Raw genomic sequence first — 11,650 nt, 5'->3', positions numbered from 1 at the left:
TCTTGTTCTGCTTTAGCCCTCCTGTTCTGCTTTAGCCCTCCTGTTCTTCTGTTACCCTCTCGTTCTGCTTCAGTCTGTCTTGGTCAGATCTTCCTGTGACTCCACTGAGTGTTGCTGGTTCTGTGTGTGTTTTGGCTGCTTCACTGGCTTCTCCTAAAACAATTCAGAGTTCTACTTCCCACGGGAATGAAGATAAAATACTCTCTAAAGTCATCACGCAGGCGTACAACAGGATTTGTCTGCGTACCACAAGATTTAAAAATGCATAAAAAGTTTTTCAAATGTGCACATTTCAAATTGCACAATTAGGAGTATTCTGAACGTACAAATAGTTCACATACATGTACACACATCATCTGCATTTCTGCTGTTTTTCTGCTGCTTTATGCTTTTATTGTTTTTATATTTATTACGGATTCAGCGTGTTCTGTTAGTCGGTCACGTATTTCATGAAAACTTAAAGATATTCAAATTCAGTGTTAGAATTGTGTTGTAAAACAGTACATTACCATTAAGTCAGTGGTTTAATGAAACTCCAAAACACAACTGAGGTGGAAGATTTCTTCATCATCACTGCTGCTTTATTAAAGGGCGAGCTTCAGCTGATCTAAAATACAACTCCCCCAGTTCATGCCTTTAAGACTTTATTAAATTTTCCTTTCACACCTGCTCATCCTACCTTGTATTTTCTCCATTCTTTGTAATTACACTCAGACTCTTGTTGTGATTTGCTTCTCTCTGCGTCTTTCTTTTCTTTTCTCTCTCGTTCCTCCCACACCTCGGTTTACGCTCTTTCCATTAGCATCTTTGCATCCCCCCTCGCTCCGAGGGTGTGCAGCATCCCTACATGGTCAGGAAGCACTGCAGCCCGTTAGCAGTTGGAGTCAGGACGGTGCTGAGAAATAGCTTCATCGAACTCTGTTTAGGTAGAACTTTTCAAATGCAGAGGCATTTAGCAAAGCAAGTGCATCAAATTAGCTAAGGAGATATAAAACCAGTACAATTAAATTGAAATAAAAGCCATATGTAAAGATAAATGCATAAAAGTACATGAAAAATCAGAATAACACGGGTGGGTCAGTAAACGGTTAGAGATTTCAAAAATTGGTCCTAAAAATAATTAGAAATAAATTAATAAGGAGACGCATTGAGAGGCTGGATTGTGGCGAGAAGATGACCAAAAATCAACTGAAACTGTTAAAATTAAAAATACCGTATTGTTTAATTAAATAACCGCTTCAGTCAAGCCGTAGAGGGATCTGAAACCTGCTGGACTCTGTTCACACACAAACACTGAGCTTGTGTTGCCTCCTTCAGTCTCTGCAGCTGATCTGAGGCCGTCCGGGATGGAGACTCTGGAGCACGTTGCCGTTACCGTGACAATAACTCACCCATGTCGCGGTAATGTGGAGGTTGTGCTGGTATGCCCCAGTGGCATGACGTCTGTCATCGGGGCTCGTCGGACCATCGACAGGTACGTGCACGCCATGGGGATACGTGCGACTTGAATCAAGTATTAAGCTTGGCTTTATTAAATAAAAACACAGTAAGAGCCGTGTTGCATTTGTTTTTAGATTAATATGTCACAATCTTAGAGGAAATAAAAATAGTTTTCTTCTGGGGAAAAAAATCAGCCTCATTTATTTTTGTCCACGTTTTGTTTTGTTTTTTTGTTTGTTTTTTGGTGTCGTCATTAAATAATTTTTTTTCCTAAGAAAGTTTAAAAATCCAAAATCAGCCACGTAGAACAAACTGTAAAAACAACTTTTAATCCCATATTTATCATATCATAAAATAATGCATTCCCCTAAGCTTTGTTGTTTTATTTTACCGCTATACTTTGCTTTTTATATTTGTGACCCTCTGTTAAAAATCATTTAGCCACTCACCCTGGACACAGTGCCTGCTTCCTGAGTGGACTTGCTGTGGCGTTCAGCCCCACACCTCGTCTGAAAAGTACTTTAGTTCACAAGTAAAGGGCAAAAACTCACTTTCACGTTGTACTAGTAACGTATTTAGTGCAAAAGGCATTTGAAAGTGCGTACAGGCTGAAGGATCGGACACTCTGCGACTCAGATCGGCTTCCTCTCGATGGCTTTACCCAGAGCAGGACGTCAACAGCAAATGCAGCGGCTCGTTGAAATATCTGGGTCAGTAGAAGCAAAAAGCCAAATGCAAACTGGCGTTGTGCATGAGTAGAGTTTTAAACAAAAAATAAAGAAAGAAAAAAATGGAAACGACAACAAAAAAACCTTCATCTTCAAGCAACAAGCAACGTGCTGATACCAGATCTGAAGGGTCCCATGAGCTAGAGGGTCTTCATAAAACTCCTGACTGGAATTTTTCAAACATCGTGAAGAAGAAAAGAAAAAAAATAAAATAAATTTGAACGCATTAATCGTGAAAATGCCATTTTTCAAAAATTGCCTTAAAATAATTAGTTGATTTAAAATAAACGAATTGTGAACTTTTTTTACTCTGAAAAGGGGTCGCGGCTTTGGAACAAGCGAAAGATAATTGTTGGATGGATGAACTTTTTTTTTTAAATAAAGGCCCTTAAAGGATTAAAAAACGTTTTTTAAACTTGATATTTTTCTTTCAGGCTGACTGACTAGTTTACTGTGAGAAAGAAACATTAAACAGTACTTTTAAGCAGTTAAACAAGGTGGTCGATTGTTCTTTGCCTTAAGGAACATGAATGGTTGGACAGTTAAAGGACAATTAAATGGTTAAATAAAATGTTTTTTCTTTTCTTTTGTGGATACAGAGATCCTTCAGGATATCAGGACTGGACTTTCTCCACGGTGCGCTGCTGGGGAGAGAAGGCTGAAGGCCAATACACCCTGAAGATCTCTGACTACAGTAAGACACACACACACACAGAGGAGGAGCTGAGTAGTGACAACAAAGAGCTGTCAACACAAACACACTTCTCTAGTCTCTGAATCCAGCCTCGTCACTCGTCTCTGCCTCATCTGTGTTTCTGTAGAAGATGAAGCATCTGAGCAGTGTGCTGCAGTGGGAGTGCTGAAACAGTGGAAGCTGACCCTGTACGGTTCTTCTATGACTTGCAGCCAGGTGAAGGACAGACAGAGGTAAGGACTGCCTCTTAAGAAAACATGCCACCTGTAATGTTTGTCCTAGTGTAATCAGAACAAGGCAAATCACATTTTCTGCATAAATGCAGTGTGAATGCTGAAATATGTTGAAGAAGCTGAAACTGAACTCAAAACTAAATGTACCAAATCAATAGTTGAAAGTAAAAAGTAGCAAAATACTACCTTAAAATAATAAAGCAGCAAAATGTTAACAGGAACCATCTTTTACAGATGTGTGACAGAGATGGACCTGTGCTGCAGCTTCACCGAGAATAGTGGTGGGCACGGTTCCGCTAATCAGCTAATAGTGGAACAAACTTTCCGTTTAGCAGATTAACGTTTTTGCTAACCTTGAAAACCTTTAGTGGAATTAGTTTCTGCTAAATTTAAATCTGATGAATTCAAGTTTGCTTTTTTTTTTTTTTTTAAAGACAGTTCTCAATATTTAAAGCTAATACTGCTACAGCTGTTTGGCTGAAGTGTTGACGTGATGGATGTCGTAGCGGGGCTCAGTGATTTTAAAGTCGGCGCATCAACAACATTTGGACGTAGATCCAGAGCTTTAAAAATTACAGCTTGTGTTATTGCTCTGGACCGATCTGAATGAGCTAATAAAGGTTGTTTAAATGCTGCTGTTGTCAGTCTTTGCAACAAGCTGCTTTTCTTGCTTATAGAAAAGACGTTCACGTTCGGATGATGTCGTTTCAAGTGCGTTAACAAGTTAGACGTGTTGCTGCTGCAGATCCAATCTCCATGAAACAACGTCGACACACAGCTTTGAATTTACACTTGTCTTTTAACAAGAAAGTCAGGATGTTCCCAAACAGGACGTTGTCATCATTGTATGTTCCCATACAAAGACAAAATTGGCTCTCTGCATTTAACCCATCGCACCTGGGACACACCCAGGTGGAGCAGTGGGCAGCTATGCAAGCGCCTGGGGAGCAGTTCAGGATTAGGTGTCCTGCTCAGAGACAACACGAGATGTCCAATGACTAGGGTTCGAACCAATAACCTTCGGGTCCTGAGTCGGCTGACCTGCCCCTTTGACATCATAATCTAAGATTACTGACAAAATTAAAGTGATAAAAGTATTTTACATTTAAAGTAACATCTTGGGGGCCAGATAAAAGGTCAACGAGGGCCACATTTGGCCTCCGGGCCTTGAGTTTGACACGTATACCCTAGGGGATTCAACCCGGCGGAAGGGACGGCCACTTGGCGGCTGAGGATCCCCCCTCGCGGGAAACCTTCCCCCCCCATGTCTGGCTGGCTCCCGCCGGGCGCTTTACTCCGCGGCGATGCACCACAACCGGCTCTGGATCATCCTGGAAGGGTCCGGGGACAAAGCGGGCTCTACAGCGTCCCCCCACCAGCACCTCGCCGCTTCCCTGGGCCACGGACCACGCACCTCACTGCAGCCTTCCTCCTCGCTCCTGTGGTGGCCCCCTTGTCCCCGGCATGACTGCCGACCGGGACAGACTGTTCTCAGTGCGACCCGACCATGCTGCACCACCCAGGCGCAATGAAGGTGTTTTGACCATTAAAGTGCATTTATTAATGAAAAGTTAAACTGAGACACACCTTTGTTATAATGTCGAGCAAACAATGGTCTTTAGGTGGTTATCTTGTTAAATTTCGAAGAACTGCAACAGCGAGTCCTGAGACTATCGATTGATTTTTGACACAACACCATCCCATGTTTCCCGGGGGCAAATAAATGCGATTTATACTCCGAGGCAACTTGTATATGTTTTATTCCTCTTCGTGAGGCATTTTTTGACGGATGCGACCTATACTTCGGAGCGACGTATAGTGCAGAAAATACGGTAAATGCCAATCCAGAACAGTAAAATAACATGAAAAACCCATTTTCACACTCAGAAATGTTGTAGTAAGAAACGCATAATTCCTACCCAGCATGCTTTGCAACTCTCACACTGTCTCGGGGACGTGACTCTCGCACATTTCACTCATCTTTAATACAAATAGATTTATTACAGAGAGAATATTGATTATTTGGTTAGCAAATTAGCATGTGACCCTAAAAACATGCTTTTTTTGCCGCAGGGAGTAGTTTTTTTTTTTTTTTTTTTTTTTTTTTTTTTCACCATTCTCATTTTGTCGCATGCGTTCCTTCTAATAAAGTTATGAACAAACATGGCTGCCTTGTTGTTTTGGGAGCCATGCATGACCCGTGTCTCTCCCCTCTGCTGCTCACACGATAAATAAACTCCCACCGCCGCCTCCTCCGTCCTCCGCTGCTGTTTTTATGATGATCTGAACGTTTACACACAAAAAAACAAAATGTTAACTTCTTCCTGGGGGGGGAGCATAACAGAAAATAATTGAGAAGCACTGACCTAAAGGATGATCTGCATGCTGATTAGCTGTTTGTTGACATTTGCAGGTTGATTGAGGAAGCCATGAGCGGTGAATATTTGGACAGCAGCTTCTCGCTGCCCTGTCCTCCAGGCTTGGACATCCCTCCAGAGATCATCAGTCCCTTTACGTCTAACACCCTCAAGGTGAACACAACACAGACCCTCTGAATGTTTACATGTCCCTTCAGCTCTTTTTAAACATGCACTGGTTTCCACAAGCCCAGGTGGCAACTCTGAAACATTTGAGACTATGGAGTCTAAACCTGTAGGAATTTATACATGTCTCAGTCCACTCGTCCTGTCCTCACATGATAAAAAGACAGTTTGTCTCAAGTTGAAACAGGTTTTTAGTTCCTGTCCTGGACAACAAATATGAAATGTGTAGAAGCTAAATGACGTGTTGCCAGAACTTTGACACTTTAAAGCAATCACTGTCATTGTTGAGGTTCAGGACTCCAATTATGGGCCATGAAACACCCAAGTGTGGGGTGAAGAAAAGGTTTCCAAGAATCACATCAATTGAAAAAATATTATTTTAATAGAATAATAAGCCTTAATTGTTATAAAGAGAAAAACCCTACTTATTAATTGATCAAAATTGTCACAGTGGTCATTGAGGCTCTTTGATAAAAGATTTGATAAATTAGTGATGTTTGTATACTTCAACTAGCAATAGTTGAGGTCCAGAAAAACACTCATCTTGAAAACTACAAACATTTACTATTGAAATCCCTCAGAAATGGGGGGCACTGGCACACCACCTGCTTAGGACTAAAGTTATGAAGATAATTCAGATTGATGTAACATCTCGTGTCTAAAAAGAGCTGAAGTGTTTTTTGTCTTTTCTGGTTCTGCCAGGTAGAAGATTCAAACTGTGGTAGTTATCTGCGTGGGAAAAGTTGTCTTTTATTTATTCAGTCAGGAAGTATTTCACGCTCTGATGTCTGAAATGCAGAAATTTAAAGCAAGTTGGGTAAAAAAAAAACCTTTGCTACCTTCCACAAAAGATCAAGTATTCTAGGATTCAAACAATTCAAAAATATGCAGACGTTTTCTTTTTTGTGCTCTTTCTCAAAGTTCCTGTCATGCTGTTTGTCTGTTTGTTTGTTTGTTAGCACGTTAGCACATTAGCTTTTGTTGCTTTTTTTTTCTCCTTCCAGTTCCTGCTGCTGCTCGGATGCTTCGCTCTTTTCTGGTCCCTCTACACGCTGGAGGTCACGCTGGCTCAAACGGACCTCGGGGGCCTCCTGTGCCTGCCGAGGCGATGGAGAACCCACAGAAGCAGGAGGAGGCGCCAAGAGAGAGGAGTGGAGGAGGCATCGGCGGGGGAGAAGGCGGAGGAGCACAGCGGGTTTGAGGACTGGGACTCGGGGGAGGAATTGCATACTGTGCTGGACTCTGAAGCCAAAGTGCCCCTTATGAATGGGGACCAGCTGGCAACATGACCCAGATGATGTCAGAACCTTCCCACCCCCCATTCCAACAGACATCTCAGCCCCCACCCCCTTCCCCCCCACCACCACCACCACTACCACCGGCTGCCTCTGGTCTCAATAAAGCCCGTTTTCCATTTTCTGCAGTTCTTAAAAGCGGTGGCCTTGAATGTGTTTGAGCTGGGTTTTATTTACACCTCGCCTTTATCGGAACTCCTCACAGGAGCAAAAACTACAAGTCATGGCGAGTTTCAAACTTCTTCTGGGTTTACATGAAAACTAGTTGTTTGCACGCAAAGAAAGACTGGATTTAGCAAAATAGGAGGATTTATTATAGGGTTACCTGTGGATTTAAACAAGTGTGCACTATAAAAGGGAATGAAAGAGTGTGTGTGTGTGTGTGTGTGTTTGTGTGTGTGTGTGTGTGTTTGATGTTAGGAACTTGCTTGGTCTTCCACTGAAACGTGTCCCTGAACTTTGAGGTTTCACAGGGACGGTTGTTTTTTTCTGAGGTATGTTTGATTCATTTGATCTGTGAATCTATTTTTAATGTGTGGGGTATTGAACATTTACTGATTATAACTTGAAGTGGGTTTTTCCAATTATCAAGTTTGCAATTTGTACTTTTTAAAAATAAAATATAACATATAAGCAATGTGTGCCTGCTTTACAGATGTACTGTAAACTGCATTTAATAATTTGTACAAACTGTTTTTAAAGAATGTATGAGACTAAAAGCTCTTTTTTTTTACAGTCACATATATGAACATATTTTCGGAGTGCAGTTGGAAACTGTTATGCTGTGCAAGTCACAGACGTTTATAATAAAAAAATATCCACAAAAATCCAGTTTTCCTTTCAACCAAAAGACATTGAAATAATTTTTGCCTGTTCATGTGCGTGGAGGTAAATGAGGGCGCAGACTGTGTTGTGAAGCGCTTCTGGTAGCCTGGTTTGTGCTGTTTAAGTACGGTCCATTACCATTTACAAATCTTTCCTGTCTGAAGGCGCAAAATGCTGAGAATGTTTGGAAGCTGTTTATAGACGACAAATTCTCTTGAATGGACCCCGTAGAGTTCAGCTTGAGAATTTATCATTAATTCTCCATGCATGATCTGCTTAAAAGTACTTTAAAAAAAAAAAATTAAAAAATGTATATCCAGCAGCCTTTTGGTCAGGTTGAACTGACATCTGTTTAGCAAAATACAAAATATAGTTCAATAGTACCACTTTACAGTAAGGCTCTGCTTATAGATGGCTATTAAATAGTTTATAGATACATTTTTAATTCCTCTATAAACACTTTATAAATCATTAATAATTGTTTATAATACATTAAGGGCGAGAAAGAGACAAAACTGACCAGTTTCTTTCCAAATAGTGAGCCAAATTTGCCAACCGTATATTTCATCTACAGTTGTTATATTAAACATTTCAGACTAAGTTACTACCTTGTAAGATCAATAAGCATTTGTAAACCTATTTCTTTAGCATATTGTGCTTTATCACTGCATTGTAAGTATAGGGGGACTGGTGGCACAGAGGTTAAAGAAGATGTGCCTGTGATCGTAAAGTTGCAGGTTCAACTCCCGGTACCATCAACATCAAAATGTGGGTGGAAAACGTGAAACAACCACACCTCCCTCCACCCTCGTTTGCCCCACTCTGGACCCATGAGCAAGGCCCTTAACTCCAACCTCACCCTTAACAGGTCTCTCTTGAAAATGAGTTCTCGTGACTCATTGAGACTACCTGTATAAATAAAGGGTAAATGGGGGAAAAAAAAGTATGTACAACTAAAATGATATCCTAAAAAATAGGTTTACAAATGCTTATTGTGCTTACAAGGTAGTAACTTAGTCTGAAATGTTTAATATAATGACTCTAGATGAAATATATAGGTGAACAGATTTGGCTCACTATTTGGCAAGAAATTCAGTTTTGTCTCTTTCTCACCCTTAATTAATGTTATAAACAATTATTAATGATTTATAAAGTGTTTATAGAGAATTTTTCTATAAACTATTTGTTAGCCATCTATAAGGGGAGCCTTATTGTAAAATGGTACCAGTCCAACTTTAATGATAGTTCAATTATGGTGATTCTCTATAATCCTTGGACATAAACACTGACATATTCATATGCCTGCATGAAAATTTGGTTGAATGTTTTGTACCAAGTTGCACATCATCCATGTTGTTTTTGTTTTTGTTTGTTTGTTTGTTATTTGTAACAAGTGTTTTGGCCTCATTCTGGCTGGATGTTTGACCACTCTTCAATTCTTGGCAGAATGGGTAGACTTCATCTAAACTGTCTGATCTCCTGTTATGAATCTGTCTGTTCAGGATTGTCAACACATTTTCAGTTGGTCTAGGGTCAGGGCTATGGGGCAGTTGAACCCGTAGGCCTCCACCTCCACCATTCATTATGGTCCTTTAATGAATAAACAGGGGTGGAGGCCTCCGGGTTCAACTGTCCCTCTTACAATGCTGTTATTGCTAGTATCACTCAACCCCCTGTGAATAGTAAACAGCCATCAGTGTGCTAATGATCCATTGTTAGGCTGATGGTCCTTCTTGACCATGTGAGCAGCTGGTTTTGGTTGTCAGCAGCGAAACTGGTTGATCCACTCTGAGAAGGTGCTATTTATAAGACTCAGCTGAATACAGCACCTCAGACTGAGGAAGTCTTTCGGATTGAAAGACGAAACGTTTCTACGTTGTTGTTTTTTTTTTTTTGTTTTGCTTTGTTTTGTTTTTTTGAATGTCCAGAGGACCAGATTTAACTTTTTTAGATTTTTCTACCTGAATTATTGAGCATGCATCAGCATATTCATAATCTGTTATACACTTAATGCCCCTCCACATGCTCCGTGGGTCTTGTGAGGTGAATTGACTCTCGATCCTCTGTGCATATGTGGCTTTGGCCCCATTTAATACCAGCAACCAGTTCTTTCCTTGTCCTTCTCAGCTCCTGTGAGTTACCAGACCTGAAGGCAATGTCCCTGGCTACCAGCAGGGTGCAAACCTCTGCGTTCAGCCAAGGCTGCCTGTTCAGGTAGCTCTTAACATATCTGATGGTGGTGACATCATTAGCACATTTACTAATACAGTATACCCCAGGTCCAAGGATGTGTATTCCTCCAGGTCAAGCTCCTCTTCATTTACAGCAGCTTCTCTGAAGACCCGCCACTCTGTGCATGTAAAATGGTCTTTCAGTCCCTATTTTCCACCCAATTTTTGAGGGGGAGGTAAGCAGGGGCCAGGAGATATGGTCAGAAAGTCCTTGGTGGGGGTGGGGTGTGGCTTTGTATTCATCTTGTGTATGTCATACAGTATATGTGTATTAAATATAGCATTAAATTATTTTTGATCGGGACTTCCGCTTCCAGTATGCCCGAGTAGAGACGCTTGCAGACTGCGCTCTGACCGAAATAATTATTAAATTACCTGCTGTAAGAATATAATTCCACCTATCTATACAGAAAACACTATTATAATGACTCCCTCACAAAGGACAACAAGAAAGGAACTGAAAGGCGATGATACAAAGACAACACAAAAGCAGCTAACGTTAGATGCTAGCTTAGCTCAAAACGACACTGGGAGTGAAATGTTAATGCTAACAGAGCTCCGCAAATTTAGAGAAGAATCTGGAATTGCACAACGAGACATTTTAGAGTCTCAAACTCGGACGGAGGCGTCAATTGGAGAAATAAAAAAGAGAATGGACACACTGGAGGAGAGACTGAATGCAGCGGAGGAGAGAGTGAGCAACATTGAAGACCGAGGCATACAGCAAGAAAGAGTGTTAGCTTACTTACTTAAAAAAGACACCAGACTAACTGCTAAACAAGATGACATGGAGAACAGATTGCACAGGAACAATATAAGAGTGTATGGGATAAAAGAAGATTCAGAAGGAAAAGAGATGAGCCCGTTTATTGCAGACTTCTTTAAATCTATGCTGAAGCTGCCTGTAGACATGGACATTTGCATTGAGAGAGCTCACAAAGCTACAGCTCCGAAGCCTAAACCAGCAGCACCACCGAGATCCATAATAGTTCGGTTTTTGGATTTCAATGTTAAACAGGCTGTGCTACAGCATGCATGGAAGCAACGGGACGTGGAGTTTCAGGGTAACAAAGTTTACTTCGACCAGGACTACTCCCCCGAGGTGCAAAGAAAATGAAAACAAGTGCGTGAAGTGATCAAATAGCTAAAGGAGCGGAACATCAAGGCACAATCGCCATACATTCTCTCAATCCCAGAAACCCGTCGTAAGCTCAGGGGTGACAGGGCTTTCTCTGTTGCAGGTCCACGACTGTGGAATGAGTTGCCACTGAGTGTCCGGCAGGCTCCCACACTCTCAGTCTTTAAGTCTCGCTTGAAGACCCACTTCTATTCGCTTGCCTTTAACACGGTGTGATTTGTTTTGGCCCGGTCTGTTCTCTACTCTGTTGGCCATTTCAGTTAGCTTCTGCTGCTATTTGTATCTGTATTTCTATTTTATGTTTTCCTGTCTGCTGTGCATGTTTGTGTTCTTTTGTACAGCACTTTGGTTGGCCTTGTTGCTGTTTTAAGTGCTATATAAATAAATTGGTATGGTATGGTATACCCGGCTCAATTTAGACTGTTCCTGGATAAAGGTGTCAAGACCTTCCCTTCTTTACTGGATGCCCAAGCCACACTGAGGGAACTTGGAATCCCTGTGGAGGTGGATGATCGGGACATTT

The 11,650-nt window shown here is 41.3% G+C and overlaps 1 protein-coding gene across 1 annotated transcript in view; it reads left to right on the top strand.

Moving 5' to 3' along the window:
- Positions 1–7,468, top strand: part of pcsk7 (proprotein convertase subtilisin/kexin type 7) — a 21,736-nt gene extending 14,268 nt beyond the window's left edge. The window contains exons 12-16 of the mRNA XM_037678087.1: positions 1,318–1,474; positions 2,768–2,862; positions 2,990–3,095; positions 5,509–5,626; positions 6,643–7,468. Coding sequence (XP_037534015.1) covers positions 1,318–1,474; positions 2,768–2,862; positions 2,990–3,095; positions 5,509–5,626; positions 6,643–6,927 — 761 coding nt within the window. The 3' untranslated portion in view covers positions 6,928–7,468. The remainder of the gene's footprint in view (positions 1–1,317; positions 1,475–2,767; positions 2,863–2,989; positions 3,096–5,508; positions 5,627–6,642) is intronic.
- Positions 7,469–11,650: the final 4,182 nt, after the last annotated feature.

This window comes from Nematolebias whitei, chromosome 6 (assembly GCF_014905685.2).
Source record: "Nematolebias whitei isolate Nwh7 chromosome 6, NemWhi1, whole genome shotgun sequence".
Classification (NCBI taxonomy): Eukaryota; Metazoa; Chordata; class Actinopteri; order Cyprinodontiformes; family Rivulidae; genus Nematolebias; species Nematolebias whitei.
This window is presented reverse-complemented; position numbering and strand designations above follow the sequence as displayed.